Source organism: Chelon labrosus (assembly GCF_963514085.1).
Source record: "Chelon labrosus genome assembly, chromosome: 13".
In the NCBI taxonomy this organism is placed as follows: Eukaryota; Metazoa; Chordata; class Actinopteri; order Mugiliformes; family Mugilidae; genus Chelon; species Chelon labrosus.
The window spans coordinates 28,866,558-28,883,292 of NC_140346.1; the positions used below are offsets into that span (position 1 = coordinate 28,866,558).

The 16,735-nt window shown below is 43.7% G+C and overlaps 2 protein-coding genes across 2 annotated transcripts in view; both read right to left on the reverse strand.

Annotated features, from left to right (window-relative positions):
* capns1b (calpain, small subunit 1 b) overlaps positions 1-16,735 on the reverse strand; it is a 118,761-nt gene that overhangs the window by 75,915 nt on the left and 26,111 nt on the right. The window lies entirely within an intron of this gene.
* The window catches only part of LOC311498629 (uncharacterized protein), a 31,401-nt gene continuing 16,603 nt past the window's right edge, over positions 1,938-16,735 (reverse strand). Inside the window, exons 3-13 of the mRNA XM_084559294.1 lie at positions 16,017-16,170; positions 14,760-14,942; positions 14,445-14,579; positions 14,121-14,315; positions 13,268-13,397; positions 13,036-13,203; positions 12,539-12,627; positions 9,130-9,372; positions 5,107-5,292; positions 4,949-5,031; positions 1,938-4,381 (exon numbers count right to left, since the gene is read on the reverse strand). Of these exons, the coding sequence (XP_084415420.1) occupies positions 4,192-4,381; positions 4,949-5,031; positions 5,107-5,292; positions 9,130-9,372; positions 12,539-12,627; positions 13,036-13,203; positions 13,268-13,397; positions 14,121-14,315; positions 14,445-14,579; positions 14,760-14,942; positions 16,017-16,170 (1,756 nt within the window). The 3' untranslated portion in view covers positions 1,938-4,191. The remainder of the gene's footprint in view (positions 4,382-4,948; positions 5,032-5,106; positions 5,293-9,129; positions 9,373-12,538; positions 12,628-13,035; positions 13,204-13,267; positions 13,398-14,120; positions 14,316-14,444; positions 14,580-14,759; positions 14,943-16,016; positions 16,171-16,735) is intronic.

Below are 16,735 nucleotides of genomic sequence, written 5' to 3' on the forward strand. Positions count from 1 at the left end.
ATCTTTGCAGGAGCAGAATCAGTTCCTAACAGAGAGACTCCAGATCAACTTTCCAGTCATTTCTCTTTTCTCCTCATCCTGCAGCATCAGAGGATGAAAACATCGACTGTCTCAGTCTGAACCTGATGTTATTCTGTTCAGAGTCTGATCACAACCAGTCAGAGACGTTTAGATTTAGATGACATGCATCACTACTGTTACTCTTTTGTCCATCACTACATTAAACCCCGCCCCCAAACAATCTGATTGGTCCAGCAGAATCAGTTTCCAGAACAACTTTATGCTGCAAAACATTTGTATGTGGGGAAGTTCCTGGCTATTTCAAACATGGCCTCGGTTTGGTTCACTTCAAACTATAGACCAGTTTGTAAATTGTGTTGATAGTCCAAGTAAAACTAGACTCATTATAAATAATTTACGCCAGGCTTTTTCCTGAATACTATCGTCATGTTTGATGCATGTTTAGTGCAGGAAGAGGAAAACGCTAGCAAGAGGAGAGAGCCAGCCAGCTTCAAATGCTCGAAAGCAAATTGGTAGAAAATTGCATCACATCAACCAATCAGAAAATGATATGGCAATGGTTGCTAAGGAAGAGGGAAAAGTTGTGAGAGTGACACTATATCCAGTCTATGGAGCAATGATGGTGAAAGGGAGAAGAGAGATTAGACTTATACGTTTAGACTTTACTGATTGTGACGCCTTTTGTAAATGATTGTAAATAGTTGTACAAAAACACCTGATGCATTTTAATGTAAATAGTTGTAAATTACTGTGTTGTTTGCCAAATTTGCCATTGAAATGTACAGTTAAGTTATACAAATGGTTCATTAAACATGTTTGTGCTGAAAAGAATGACACCAAACAAGGTAAACTGTTTTTAAGATGAAATATAAAGGTAAAACCAACAGTAGTCATAAACAGCCAGCTATACTGTAGACCTCAGAGGGTTAATACGGTTCAAGTGTTTCCTGCCTCTTTGTGCAGCTTTTTCCCAAATGATCTGATCTGGGTTTGTGGAGCAGAGACTAGTTCCCAACAGAGAGACTCCAGAACAAATTTCTACCAGAAAAAAAAAGATCGTAAGCAGCAAAGTTGGTCTGGCCTCCAGGTTGTTACCAGACGCCACTAACTGTTTTAAAGTGTCCACATATAAACCAGTTCTCTGGTCGTCTCTGTCTTTGCAGCAGACAGTTGGTCTCAGCTCTGTTTTTTTTGTTGACCCTCTTGTGTATTTCCCAATGAAACAAGCAGAACATTTAAATACTGTACGTCTAGTGTATGGACAGGGCCAGCTCTTCTTCTTCTTCCATCTCTCAGCATCTCATCTCCATCTCCATCCAGAAACATCCAGTCATCTCAGTCTTTTCGACCTCGCCCTCCTCTTCTGGATTCCTCTTCCCCGTCTCACGACCGCTGGGTTAAAAGTTCTGCTGGTGAATTCCTCGGCTAACATGAAATTATTTGCCCTCTAACTGAATTTGAGGCGTTTTCTCAGCTGCGGCAGGACAATCGCGTCCATTCATGGAAAACATGCCCATGTCCATCCGAGCACGCAGCGTCTTCACGGGACAATGCTGAGATTTAAAGCTGGAATGCGTCTTATCGAGGCAGATTCCACCAGCGAGAGGAAAAATGCTGCTGCACAAAACAGTCGTTTGATTTCCAGTGTCGTTTGGTGATTGACTTTTTTTCCTGGGAGCAGTTTCTCTTCACGGCGTGGAAGCTGAGAAATCTTTATTTTTATTTTCTAAGCGAGCAGATATCAGGATCGTCAGTGTCCCAGATGTAGACCGGCTGGCACCCTGAACAGATGGAGAGGTTTCATTAACTGGATGACACCACAGACACACACATACTACACACACACACACACCACACACACACACACACCACACACACACACCACACACACACACCACACACACCAAACACACACACATACACCGATGGAGAAAGAGACAAATAAAAGAGAAGAATTATCAGAGGAGTCATTCACCAGAAAACAAACATCACACGTGGAGGAAGAGAAGAAAGTGATGTTTCCATGGAGACCAAAAATAAAACATGATGGGATGGGATACGTGTGTTAATGTGAACGGAAATATTAATCACTGAAGAAGTTTACTGATGAAGAGGAGGATCACATCTACTGGGAATAGGGAAGACGAAGAAGGAGGAAGGAGGAGGAGGAGGAGGAGAAGGAGAAGAAGAAGAATGAGGAGGAGAAGAAAAAGAAAGGAGGTGTAGAAGTAGGAGAGGAAGAAAAAGGGGGAGGAGTAGGAGTAGAAGAGGGAAGATGAAGAAAAGAAGAGGGGGGAAGAAGAAGCGGAGGAAGAAGAGGAAGAGAGGGAGGAAAACAAGGAGGAGGAAGAACAATAAGAGGAAGAGGGAGTAGAAGAGGGAAAAGGAGAAGACTGAGGGAGGAGGAGGAGGAAGAGAAAAAGGGAGGAGGAAAAGGACGAAGGATGGGAAGAAGGAGCAGGACTGGAAAAAAAGAGAAGGAAATGAAGACGAAGGAGAAAAAGGAGGAAGAAGAAAGAGAAAGGGTCAACATGGTAATGAAGAAGAGTAGTAGTCTCTCCTCCTCCTCCTCCTCCATGTCCTCCTCCAGTCCTGAATGTGTAGAGTCTTAGAAGACGACCAAGATGTCTCCACGTCTCCATCTTTCTCCTCCTGGTTCCAGCTACAAACTGATCAGTCATTCTTCACGTCGTCTCAGATTTAAATCAGATTACGTTCACGTCTAAACGATGCAGATCTACTTTAATTATCCTGGAAGGAAAAAGGAGGAAGACTAAAAACTTTCATACAGTTCATTTTTATTTATCTTCACTCGTACAAAGACAACAACATCTGACTGGATCCAGTCTCTGAAACATTAAAACAGCGACCAATCATTTCTAATGACAGCGTGAAATGTTTAATATGGCAGGTGATTTATGGAGCGACCTTTTATTTCATGAAAGCGGTTAAAGTGTTAAAAACATCATCACACGTGTTCCCCTGAGAACAGTCCATCAAATCAAACACCAACTAGAGAATCAGCTTCACGGTCAGAGAGGACGTCTGTCAGACATCTACAGCTAAACAACACAAACACAGCTCTGATTATTAGTATTTTAGTTCCAGTTCATTTAATTCTTCCGTTTCCTTCATCAACAGCAGAGACTTGTTACAGATCAAATCAATCCTGTCTGCTCTCCAGGGTTACAGGTTAATCTGTACGATCAATAAAGACGCCTCACTGACTCTGACTGATCATCTCTCTGCCTCTGTGAGCTGCTTCAACGTGACCAGAACATCCTCCTGAACGTAGAAATAACAAGGGAGGTGGTGATTAAACACTAATTTATACAGTTAGCTGCATTAGCATTAGCCACATTAGCACATGATGTACAGGCAGTAAGGTTACAGGTCTAACAATATTTATTATTTCAGACTTCTCTGTTTTAACGGGGCAGTGGTGTCCGTCTGGTCTCTGCTGTGTGAACCGCTTCCTTCAAACCAGATTCAACGACTCTTCTCAGCCTTAAAGTGAACATTTAAACAACTACAACCATAAATCACGGTCTGGTTCCATGTCACGTGTTAGCGCTACTTCCCTTTAAGATGTTGCAGTTTGTTAAAGGATGTTTTTGAAGTTGTGAAGCTTCTTCCTGACCTAAACTAAACTCTAATTCTGACAGAAATCAAAAGAGGGCAGTGATATGATCAAATGGAGCTTATTCTGATGCATCATTCACTTAAACATAACTGGTTTAGGTGCAGTTAGGAATTAAAGCATTTCTGCAGCCCGTGCTTTAATAACAGGAGCTGGTAAACTCTTTTAGCTGCCTACACATTTTGCACAAAGTTTTAAAAAGCTTGATTCATTTCATTTGACCAAATTGTTTTTGTTTTTCTAAATCTAAATGTGTTTTCTGGATGCGGCACAGAGAGCTGGTGGAGCTTCGTGACTTTACTGCAAACTGGACTTCCAGATCTATCAGTGGGTAAATGTTTAAGGAAAGCCTGTGTCCCACTAAAACAAAAGTGCAGTTTAACCAGGAAACAAATAAAAGAGTAGACTACAGCTGAGTAAGCGTGGCTGGGTCGTCGTCCTGCTGGCTTCTTGCATTTGAGTCCGAGGCGTCTGACGGACGAGAGTCTCTGGCTGTTTTTTTTTCCTTCAGGTGTGTGGGGGTCCATTCTTCAGGTGGGTGGGGGTCCGTTGACGTATCTCAGCGACACCTGGAAGGTGCGGTGCATCCTGTTGCTGCGGTGACACGGCTGCTCCAGGACAGCCCAGACCAGACAGGCCAGCAGAGCCAGAGCTGCAGCCAGGAGGAGGTAGAGGACGGCCGGGGAGACCAGGGGGGAGGAGGAGGAGGAGGTCCTGACGCTGTGGAGGAGGAAGAGATGGAGACCTTTCATTAATCCACCAACGCTGTATCCACGTCATCAGATCCTGGAGCAACAGGTGGAACCAACAACCTACTGATCACTGAATCTGAGTTTGGTCGTGTCAGGGTCAACCAGGGATCTGCAGCTTAATGCAACTCTTACACTGGCTGAAAGTTCTGCTGATTGCAGTTGGGAAATACTGCTCCAGCCAATCAGAGCTCACTTTGATCCAAAACATAAAACCAGTGGATGTTGGGGGAGGGGTTAAGTAAATTAACTTTCATTTAAATCCTAAACAGAAGAGACTTGTTCTGCATTAGCACGAACACGAGTAAATAAAAGAAAAGATTAATATCTGAATCATAGTTTCAAGTTTCCCTCTAGCGTCAGAGTTTAGGGGAATTTATTTTTAAGTTCTGAACAGATTCATTCTGTGAAACTGAACAGAAGCCTCTTCATGACCTTTCTGTTCATTCATACACAAGGAACTCTGCTCTGCTCTGAACTATCCTGAAAATTAAAGCCGGCCTCTGTAACATCTCTGAGAGTCTCTGTGTGTCCTCACCTTCGCTCTGACAGATGATGACGACGATGATGATGATGATGATGATGATGATGATGATGCTGCTCTGACGCCTCCTCTTCATCCTGAGGAACAGACGACCTCCATTAAAACTCCAGCTCCTCATAAAAAAATCAACATCCAACAAACTGACACCTCACCTGTGGTTGGTAACGGTGCTTCATCCAATCAGAGGAGGGGTCTACTTCCAGGTCATGTGATGGTGGCGATGATGATGATGATGATGATAAGGAGGGGGCAGGAAGAGGCTGTGTGGCGTCATGGCAACGTGGGCTGCTGTGAAGATGAGGAGGCAGCGGGTTGACGAGGCTTTCAGTCATGTGACACTGAAACACAGAACAGAACACGGATCAGCACTGATCATCATCATCATCATCATCATGAGAGAACACAGGCAAGATGGAAATTCTGTTTTTTATCTATAGTCAGTTTAAAATGTCACCAACACCTACAACAGGTAAGAAGAGGAAGAAGAGGAGGAGGAGGAGAAAGAAGAGACAGGAAGAAGAAGAAGCAAGATAAGTAGGAGAAGAAGAGAAAGAAGAAGCAGAGCAGAAAGAAGAAGCAGAAGAAGGAGAGGCAAGAAGAATACGAAGAGGCAGGAAGAAGAAGAAGGTATAGGAAGCAGAAGAAGAAGAAGAAGAAGAGGCAGGAAGAAAAATAAGCAAAATAAGTAGGAGAGGAAGCGGAAAAAGAAGAAGATGAGCCAGGAAGAAGAAAAATGTGTGGAAAGAGCAGGAGAAAAAGATGAGGAGAAAGAAAGAGCAGAAAGAAGAAGAAGTAGAAGGAGAGGGAAGAAGAATAAGAAGAGGCAGGAAGAAGAAGAAGGTGGGGAAGGAGAAGGAGAAAAAGAAGAAGCAGAGCAGAAAGGAGATGAAGAACGAGAGGCCGGAAGAATAAGAAGAGGCAGGAAGAAGAAGAAGAAGATGACGACACAGGAATAATGTCTGAATAATCTCTCCAGATGTTGAATTAATCCATGTCCTCATCGGTCTAGGATCATCTTGTGTCTTTTAAACTGAATAAATTAGTTGGACCTCACTAGAAGCCTGATCGTCCTCTGAGGATGTTTTCAAAACATTTAACAAAAAACTCCTCTCAAATCTGGACTAACGTGTTTATTAATTAGTTCGTCCTGGTCTGATAAACCTCCATCACAACCATCCAGTACAATTACACACGACTAATCACACTACTGGAAATACATGCAGACAGAAAAATGATCTAAATCCACAGATCACACACAAACCTGGGAAAACGATTCTTCCTCCTGAACGTCAGAGGGAAGGAGGAAGTAGAGAGGAAGAAAGGGAAAAGAGGAAGTCAGAGAGTTTCTATCCTGCTTTTTATTTTTATTTTTATGGCGACAATTAAGGTGCAGCCAGACTCACCGCATAAATCAAGACTTTATGGATTCATTCGGAGGCCTGAGCAGCGACGGACGGGACGGAGGAAGAGGAGAATAAATAGATGCTTTCACACGTAATAAGAGAGAAAGAGAAAGAGAAAGAGAAGGATAGAGAGAACAGAGAGAGGACAGAGGACGGTTATTCAGGAATCTTCACTTCAGACTGAGAGAGAAATAAAGGCTGATGATGTGTTATCTGTTTCTGGACCCACGTTTAAAGACGATCGGGACAAATCGCCTCCGCACTGAACACAACTGGGCACTTCCAACTATACTCACTAAAATGTGGGTTTTAAGAGCAGAATTAGATTTGAGCGCGTTTGATGACGGACTGGTTAGTGCTGCAGCTGGTCGAGGCGTGCACGAGAAATCACGCAGACTGAATTTAAACGATCAACGGAGCGTCTGTTCCTCACAAATACCTAAACAGAGATGTTCACTTTTCAGAGCAGGAAGGTTCAGTTCAACCCAGCTACACAAGTTTAACACGACCACAGCTAGATGTATGCGTCTCTGTCAACTCTACAGAACAGAGGTGGAGTTTTGTAGCTTCGTAGCTCCATGAATCTTTAAGCAGGAAGTAGACTAGTCTCTGATCACGTGACAACAACAACATGGATGCCTCCTAGAAGACAGGTGAGGAGCCCAGTGGGTCGTTGGTTCATCAAGTGTGTGGAAATACTTCACTAAAGATGAAGCCCATACTACTGTGACATGTCAGTCCTGAAATACAACTAAAGTACTACTGCAAAAAAGACATGCTAAGGCTAACGCTAGCAGAGGAACGGTCCAAATCCTCCTGACAGCAGTCAGTTAACAACTTCACCAAACGTCCTGTGGTAACAGAGAGAAGGAGGCTGCACATCAACTATTTGATAAAGTTATTAGACCTTTAGCTGCAGGACACGGAGAAGGCTTCAGAGAAATACCACATTTTTTATTTTTTATCCCGGCTACACTATCCCATGTTACAACACACTGTGAACTACTATTAAACACTAAATTGGTGCGGTTTTATATTAACTATACATATCTGCAGCGCACAGTATTGATAAGCTCAATATTAGTCAATATCCGTTGACATTGTTGCTGTGGTTGTAGAGCGTGTTTTTTATCCTTGATGTCAGTGAATGCACCATGCCAGAGACGGAAGTTATGGTAGAGCTGAGAGCCACATATTAGAAGTGTCAGACTGACGGTGTTTATGATGTTGACATGGTCTAAAGCCGACAGTAGCCCGTGAAAAAGCTTCAACAAATTTGCAGGAAACCCTCCATAGCTTCTTTTGGCGCTATAATATGTATTTAGGTCAAGAATATAGATTTCATTGATGAAAAGCATTACTTTCTACTGTCTTCTGAAAAATCGGTAGTCGTTCAACCCCTAGTACCTACACCTCACACTGCAGACAACAATGATTTCAGCCAAAGCACCTGTTGTTCTAATAATGTTAAGTTTACTCTGCAGAGGGCGCTATTACACCCGGTAACGTCAAAAATGCCAAAAAATCCTGAAAAAGAGGAAGAAAGAAAGAAAGCAGAAATGAAAGTGCAACGTTCAGTGCACAGACGACGTTGGTGGATGGTGTGTAGGGTTAGTTACTGGTGAGTGTACGCGTCTAATAAATATAAAGAATGTTTACAATGCCCTAAATTTTAGTTAATCATGCTAATATATGCTAAATATTAACTAAAACCGCTGATACTAATGGGAATGTATCAGCGTTTTCATTCATTTCAATTAAAAAAATCGAAATTTAGGACAAAGTTGTTGTGGAGTCTCTCCATTGGGAGCTGATTATGCTCCTGCAACAATCTGTCAGAGCCAATCAGATCATTTACACAACATCTGAGCGCTGTGGAGTTTAAATGTCTCTGATTGGTTGGAGGACTGTGATGCAGAGGTGATGCACAGGTATTTTTTTTCCTCTGTATCAATAGTAACACGCCTCGTAATGAAACCAAATGCCGTGAAATTGAGTCGGACTGGGGCCAGTGGGGAATATAAACGTCCCGAAACCACCAAGAGTCAAGGAGGAGCAGGAATGATGATGTTTCCATGAAGTGATGCAGGTTGAGACCTGATATTTTGTAATTTCCATTCTTCCATATTTACCCCTAAAGGCCAGACGCTGGTTTTATGTGTTTCTGAGAATGTGAGTGAACGTCTCAGGAGTCTGGTCAGGAGGTTTCACACAGACACGGCACAGATGATATTCATGTGACGCCATGTGCTGAAAGTTAACGCAGGATCAGCAGGAAGGCTGTCCTGAAGGCTGAAGGACAATCACTCAGGTTTTATTCTAGAGTTTCATTATTGTCAGGATCAGGAAGAAAAGATGGAAACAAGCTGTGTCAGGAGAACGGTCTCCATGGACCGGCCATCGTGCATAGAACAAACCATAATCGTGTCTTTAAGAAATTAAATGACTTTAAAGACGTTTGCTTTCTGCTCGTTCTGACTGGGGCTCTAGACAAAGGTAGATAAAGTCAAGTGCAGAAAACAGGCACAGATGGAAGTGATGGAACTGAAGTTTCATTGTTTTTAAACCTGCATGCTTAGTTTTAATGAAACATTCATAAAATAGAAGGAAATTACTTATTAATTTGGAACCATTTCCTGCAGGTATCTAAAAAATATCTGAGAACAAGGGCAGTTGGACTTGTTGGATTTCATTGATAGAACTGAAGAAGCTACTTAATCCTTTAGTCAAGATTTAAAGCCACAAAACTAAACATTTCAGCAGGTAACGTACCTCCCAGTCAGTCTGCACCGCCCTGGAACAGGATGTCCTCCCCTCTGGCGGGGCGGAGCTCTGGACTCTCAGCCACGCCTTCACGCGCCCACCATCGAATCCGACCGGCTCGCCATCCCGTCGGTCGGGAGTCGACGTCGTCCACTGGTCCAGAGCCTCCTCCTCCACCTCCACCTCCTCCCGTCTGGTCTTGACCGGGGTGAAGAGGTCAGGCTGAGCGGGGTCAGGCCACTCCTCCGGACCCTGCAGAGAGAGGAGACGCAGAGAGGGACACCTTTAAAGGAGCAGTCGTAGCTTCAGCCTTAGTTCATTCATCATCGTGTGATAGTTTCAGGGGCTTTGGTATTTTTAACATTTTGAGTCTGATAAAACATTATGAATGTCTTGAATGCACCACGAAGAAGGAGTTTAGCAAACTGTTCTTCCCCCAGTTACATCAACAGGCATTTAAATTGTAAGAAAAAAAAGGAGTTTTTCAGAAATTTAAATTGACTGAGCTGAAAACCGAGGTCACCAAAATGTGCCGCGGGTCATTAGTGGTGGTGGTGGTGGTGGTGGGGGGCCGTATACACAAAACTCTTCAGGCACAACCTCCTCGTTCACAATTCATGCAGCAGGCGGGCACTCAGAGGCGAGGTCACACGGTCGCAGATTTAATGAAGTACAACCGAGACGAGCCGGCAGGGAGGACGTGCAGACGTACGTCACACCTTCACCACGACCATAAATAATAAGGTCCTGAGAGGACACGAGCTAACGTTGATGCTAATCCACTTTAACATGTGTCTCTTTGTTGTCGTTTATTTTCCTGTTGGGCTTCGGGGGTTCACAGACAGTGCAACACCGATCAGCCATAACATTATGACCACCTTCCTAATATTGTGCAGGTCTCCCTTGTGGTGACTCATCAGAGAATGGACATGGGCCTTCTGAGGGTGTCCTGTTGTTAGTGGGGGGGTCTTTGAGGGGAGGGGCCTCTGTGGATCATCCCACAGATACTTGATCAGTTTGGGATCTAGTGAATTTGGAGGCCAGGTCAACACCTTGTGCTGTTCTTCATGTTTTTTTTTTAGTTGTTCCTAAAGTGTTTTTGTGTGTGTGTCTGTGTCAGGCTGCATCCTGCTGGGGATGGCTGCTGCCATCAAGGAGTGTCATTGCTATGGGGTGGGGGTGCCTGGTCTGGTCTAGGTGGGTGCTACATGTCTAAGTAACATCCACACCAATGAATGCCAGGTCCAGAAGTTTCCCAGCAGAACATTGAACTGTCACAAGATGACTGTACAGACTATTCAACTAGTGCCATGATGATTTAAGCATCACGTGATAATAACAACATGGCTGCCTCCTAGAAGACAGGTGAAGAGCCCAGTGGGTCATTGGTTCATCACTAAAGATGAAGCCCATACTACTGTGACATGAAAAACTAAAGTACTACTGCAAAAAAGACATGCTAAGGCTAACGCTATCCTCTGGACAGCAGTCACCAAACATCCTGTGGTAACAGAGAGAAGGAGGCTGCACATTAACTATCTGATAAAGTTATTAGACCTTTAGCTGCTACACTATCCCATCTAACAACACGCTGTGGAGTACTATTAAATGCTACTGATGGTGCTGAGGTGCTGCCTGTTTTTATACAGGCTATACATATCTGCAGCTCACAGTATGTAGCACATGAGCCGTCTGTTCAGGTCAACAATATAGATTTCATAACTTTCTACTGACGTCATCAGAGACTAGTCGGTGTCCAGTCGACTTTCATCACAGAACTTTAAAGAAATCTGAACTCATGCATCCCCTACGAGACAGAAATACAGCTGCAGAAGAGGACACTTAAATTACCTCAAAATGTCTCTGACAATTTTCTGTCCTCTCTCTCTTTACTTCCCTCCTGATTCATTACGCTCGTCTGGTTTTTCCTCATTTCTCTTTTTATTCCTGCAGCCTCCTCTGCCCTCCTCTTACAGAAGCTGCCCCCCCACCCTCCACCCCCCCACGTCTACTCTGCTCCGTCTCGCCAAAACAAAAAATGAAAAAAAGGGAAACTGTTGTGGCAACAACATGCAGAGGTGACAGATTCTGTGGGCGTCATCAATAAGTCAGTAGAGGAGGAGGTGAACTGTTGTAACCGGCTCGTAAAGCCCAATATTTTTTAGCTGGCTGCTGAATTGGAACATCGATGTCTCTGTCTGTGTGGGACGGACAGAGACAGAGATAGAGACAGAGACAGACAGAGGGATGGACGAAGCCTCTGGGCCATGCAGCATCTGGGTCAGAGCAGAACAGAGAGGGGAGAGTGTACAATGGAATCAGAAGAAAACACCACATGGTCTTCTTCTAATTTAGGCCTCATGCAGCTCCTCTGGATGCCACATGTCCTCCTGAGCAAAAAACAAGGTTCAGCGACACAAACAACAAAGAAAGAACCGGTTCTCCTGAACACACCGAGGTCTGGACAGAGCGGCATGCTGGGAGGTACTCGACAAAAACACAAGAATTATATCTTAATTTAGACCATAAATAACCAGAGACAATTAAAATACCTGCTACTCTGACATAAGCATCAACATCTCAGTGTAGGCTTCAGCCACCGCGCCAGAAAATGAATGAATGAATGAATGAATGAATGAATGAATGATTACATTTAGTATTAAATGAGTTATTTCCAGCTAGAATCTTTGTTTTAGTAAAACATGGGAATTAATTCAAAATATTTGCCAGTTCATTAGGTACACTGATGAAAACCTCTTGCAGTAAATCTAGTCTCCATCAAGGTTCTGGTGTTCAGCTTTAGTTTCTAATAACAATAATAATAATAATGTTGATTCGACTGGGTTTTCATTTTCTTTTATAATTATTGAATCCCAGCTTGTTCTAAAATATGAATCATCTCCACAAACCACAAACTCCATCCTCCACGCTGTTTCAACTGAACATTATTTGGATTAGAAGGAATGCACTAGTGTACCTAATGTTTTGACCAGCGAGTGTATATTCTATAGGCTGCTGTTGTAGGCGGTTTAGACTTCTGCGTTAAGCTCATACCTAGAGCGTAGATCCTAACGCCGTAACTGGTCAGCTTGGTAGCAGCCTATTTCCACGTCAGTATTTCCGGCTGCTTCTCCGTCTCCACCATTATCTAACTGATTGTTTTGGATCAATAAAGATGGAACACATGGAGGAAAGATCAACTCAGGAGGTTCAGAGATACAAACATTTGTACGACTCGTCAAAACGGCGAAAGTTTCAGTCGCCATTGTTGAAAGTGAAGCAGGAAGTGGAAACAGGAATTAATTGAAAAGACACAGCACCAAGTCAGACTGACGAGGTCCAAGCAGAAATGGCTGACACCGGCGTAGGCTACGTAGGTCACGGTGTCTATGTCCCGCTGTAAAGAACCTTCACTCACCACGTCTGCCTCCTGGTTTGTGGCGTCCGAGTCCGAGTCAAAGGAAGTGATGTAGCTCCACCTCTTCGGGCCGTCTCTGTGACCGAGACCTACAGGAAACACAAAGTTAAATCCTCATCTCGACAAGTCGCAGGTCTTATTTCTAGATGTTTGCACAGAAAAGGGTTGAAGGTTTTATTTCCAGTGTCTAACGTCTAACTGAAAGGTTCCTCCAGCCTTTAGTTATGTGTTTGTGTTGTGGTCTGAAGCCAGCAGCTGTATTCATGCATCATATTTGTGTTCAACAATAAAATCAGAAAGGAAAAACGATTTCAGGCTGGGCTTTCTCGTTGCAGACGTCTTCCTCTGTATAAATGTTTAACAAGGCCTGGAGGATGGTTCATCTATCAAAGGTTGTTTCATCGAAGTGAAACAAATAAAAATGTGATGAACTATTAATGAGAAGGTTGAAAAATAATATTAAAGTATGATTTAAATGTCTAAATGTCACTTCTTACCTGTGCTGGTGCTGAAATACGACGAGTCTGCGTCGTCACGGGAGACGGAACGTCCTATATCCACCGAGGGGTCCCACTCCAGGTGCTCGTGGGTGGGAGAGGAGCGTGCGGGAGGAGGGGGAGGACGGTGCAGGGGTGAGAGTGAGGGGATCACCGGCCAACGCAAATCTGAAGGGAAAGAAAATGTTACTCTACGTCTACGACTGACCTTCAGATAAAATGTCTGATTTACCTCTGGAGGGGTTTGAATGTGCAGGGACGTCCTGGTGGCGTTTATCAGGCGCTCCCTCTTCGTCCAGAAGAGTCTCTGAGGGACAACCAGAGTCTGTAGCCTGGGACAGGATCTGGTCGTTCTCAAACACCTGAACCAAGAGGAGGAGGATCAAAAAATAAAGTTTATTCTCCGTTAGACATCATGTTTAATTTAGATTTTGCACAATAACAGTAGAGCTTTATAATAAAATATGACCCAACAACACTAAAGCTAATCTGAGTCGTGCAGACGAGGACAGGTTCCTCCTGAAAACATTGTCCATCAAACCTCCAGGACCTCCACCCACCAGAGGAGAGAAATGTTTCTGAAGAGCAGAGGCTGGTTTACTCTTCATGCAAAGAACGTCTCAGCCGTGCGTCTTGTGCATTGCAAATTTAAGGTTTGAAAGACGGACGAATTTATTTAGAGTCTAAGGACAACTGCGAATTGCATTAGGGGAAATTAATGCACATGTTTTTGAAGAACTAAAAGAGAAGAAGCCTCAACCTCTGCTTTTGAATTTGACCGCTCAGTTTAAAACTGAAGTCCTCAAACTTTATGAAAGTGTAAAGAAACAGCAGGATACCAGGACAGAGTAAACGAGGCAGCGCTCCAGAATTAAAAAACAGCTAACGGAATCTTCTGCATTCATTTCTTTACAGTCAGTAGGTTCATAAATCGCCTGAAACATTGCAGCATGAAGACCTGAAGCCTCAGAGGATGTGACCCGAGTTTTTTCTGCAACATTTCCTCTTAGAGCTTAAACTGTTATTTGTGTCCTCATGTATAATTACGTCAGTGTGTGTGTGTGTGTGTGTGTGTGTGTGTGTACCAGTCTCATGCTGTGCAGCCTGGTGTGTGTTCGTGCTATGTTGTTGTAGACGTAGGTGCAGCGTCGCAGCAGCTCCTGCAGCCGTGTCTCTAAGTGCTGGGCGTCGCTGGGCTCGCTGCGCTGGATCAAGGCCTCGCCGTGCTCCAGCAGGGCGTTCAAACGGCATGAGTTCACGCACACGCAATCCTGGAAGGACTGCGCACAACACAAAGAATGACTAAATAAGATGCACAAGATCTGCCGGGCCAATCAGATCATGTGGGCGGGGCTTAATGTGGTGATGGACAGAAGAGTAACAGCAGTCATACACGTCCAAACACACACCTGCAGTTGTCTGAGCTTTTCACAGCTGTTTCCCGTCAGGTGATCGACCGCCGTCAGACGAACATCCATTTCAGCCAACCAGACGGCAAGCCCCTCCCTCTGGGCTTCAAACTCCTCCCACTCCAAGACAAAGTGCTGTGAGACAGAAAAGAAAGAGAGAAGGCCCACCCTCAGAGTAATTATTTTCCAGATTACAACACGACTCGTGACAGTTATAAATGAACAAGTTATCCAAGATCATCAAGGTCAGAGGATCCTTCGTCTTCCTCTTGATCTGTTAATTAAAATCAGAGTCTGCAGTGTAATTATCAGGACCTGCAGTCGTCCAGTGATGGATTCCAGTTTGACGTTCACGTCGTCCCATCGTCGGCCACACTCCCTCGCTGACGCCAGCAGCCGAGCTCCCATCGCACCCTGAAACAGCCGAGCCAGCGTCCGATTCCTCTGGGTCAGGGCGTCCAACTGGACGAGCCGAGATACGGCCTCACGCCTCAGACGCTGAACAAAAAAAACACACAGAGATGATCTGATAGGGATCTCCTCATCAAGAACAACAACAACAGCAACAAACACTGAACGTTTAAAAGAAGAGAAAAGTTTCCTGGAGACAGCGTCAAGGACAAACATCTTCCAGAGAGGGTTAGGGAGTTTATGGCAGCATTGGATGACCAGAACATTTCTGGAGTAGAGAACACAAGGTACCAGCTACCCTCTCCACACTACATTAACTTTGACTGAAAGATTTATTGGACTGAATCCAGTCCACTCTAGGAGAAGACAAGGAAGACAAGGACAGACTTTAGGAAGCTACAGGAGACCAACTCTAGGAGAAGACAAGGAAGACAAGGACAGACTTTAGGAAGCTACAGGAGACCAACTCTAGGACATTTAGTATCAGATCAGAATGTTAAAAGATCGGCTCAGTTCAGGACATGTTGGACAAAGGAAACAAGGTTAGGGATAAAGAATCATAATAACTTCATTAACCATGTAAACTGGGTGAAGGATTTTTAAAAACATTGGCAGCAAACATCACTTAGATTGAAGTTCTCCTCTACGCAGACGACTTGACTCTATTTGCTGCTCAACATTTTCACATCAGAGTCTGGAGCTGTTGCAGCAGTTAAAACTAAATTATGTTTATTTGTTTTTCAACATTTAAATCTTAAAAAAAGGGAAATGAATGAATGCATTACTCCATGTTTGACACATTATTTCAGTCTGAAAACCACCAATATGTGACAATTAAACACACATGGCTCAGCAGATTTATTATGTTATTATGAATTTTAACAAAATAATATGCTATTAATTAATTTGGCTTTCAGCCATTTTGTGTTTTTGTGTTTACAGATTGTTCTTAATCTGCTTTGTATTTTCTACTTTGTCACTATTTGTGTGAATTAGATTTCCCAGAAGTGACCGATCTGACAGCAGAATTTAATCCGGCCAAACGTGGTGAATCTATCCAGTCAGAGCGGACGGACGCTTTGCTCCGCTGCATATTCACACTCTGTGATTTGACCAGATGGATGCATTATACATATCATATTTGACGCTGAGATTCCTCACCTCAAACTTCCTCAGTTCGTCCTTTGCGGCACTGTAGGTGATGTGGGCGGAGCTCTGGGAAGAAGCGATAGCCTGCTCAGCCAATTGCAGCCAAGCATCCAGGTGGTCGTGTTCCTTCATGAACTCGTGCCAGAGCGACCACCTCCTCTCCAACCTGGAGAAACAGAGAATTAAAATGTCTGAGCAAAACTGAAGAAAATATGGAAGATATGAGGAGGATATGATGAGTTTGTAAAATGTTGATATTAAGTGTTTGTGTAGATTCAGCAGTAGAGCACTGTAAAAACCTACAGGATCTCGCTGCATTCCTGCATTCATGTGTTTAGGCTTACTGTAACATTACTGTATGATCCATTGTGGGTGTCTGGAAGTTTGGTTTATTTTATATTTTTCATGTAAACCTTTAAACACAACCAGGTCCAGAGTGCTAGTTAGTTAGCTAATGTCCAAAAGAGTTCAGTAACCAAATTGCAAATGTTGATTTGACTGTACGCCACGTAGACGGCATGACAGCTCCTCTAAAGTGAAGCCACAGCAAGTAGAGCTCCCCCTGGTGTCTGGCTGCAGTATAGGTCATAAGCTCCACCCCCTCCATGTTAGTGGGCGGGACTTGGGCCAAAGTAAAACACTAAAATACACGTCAAACTAATTTTTTCAAGGATGGTTTCTGTCATTTTAGGTAGGCTGATGCTGGTTCATATGTGTTCATTTCCTGATGC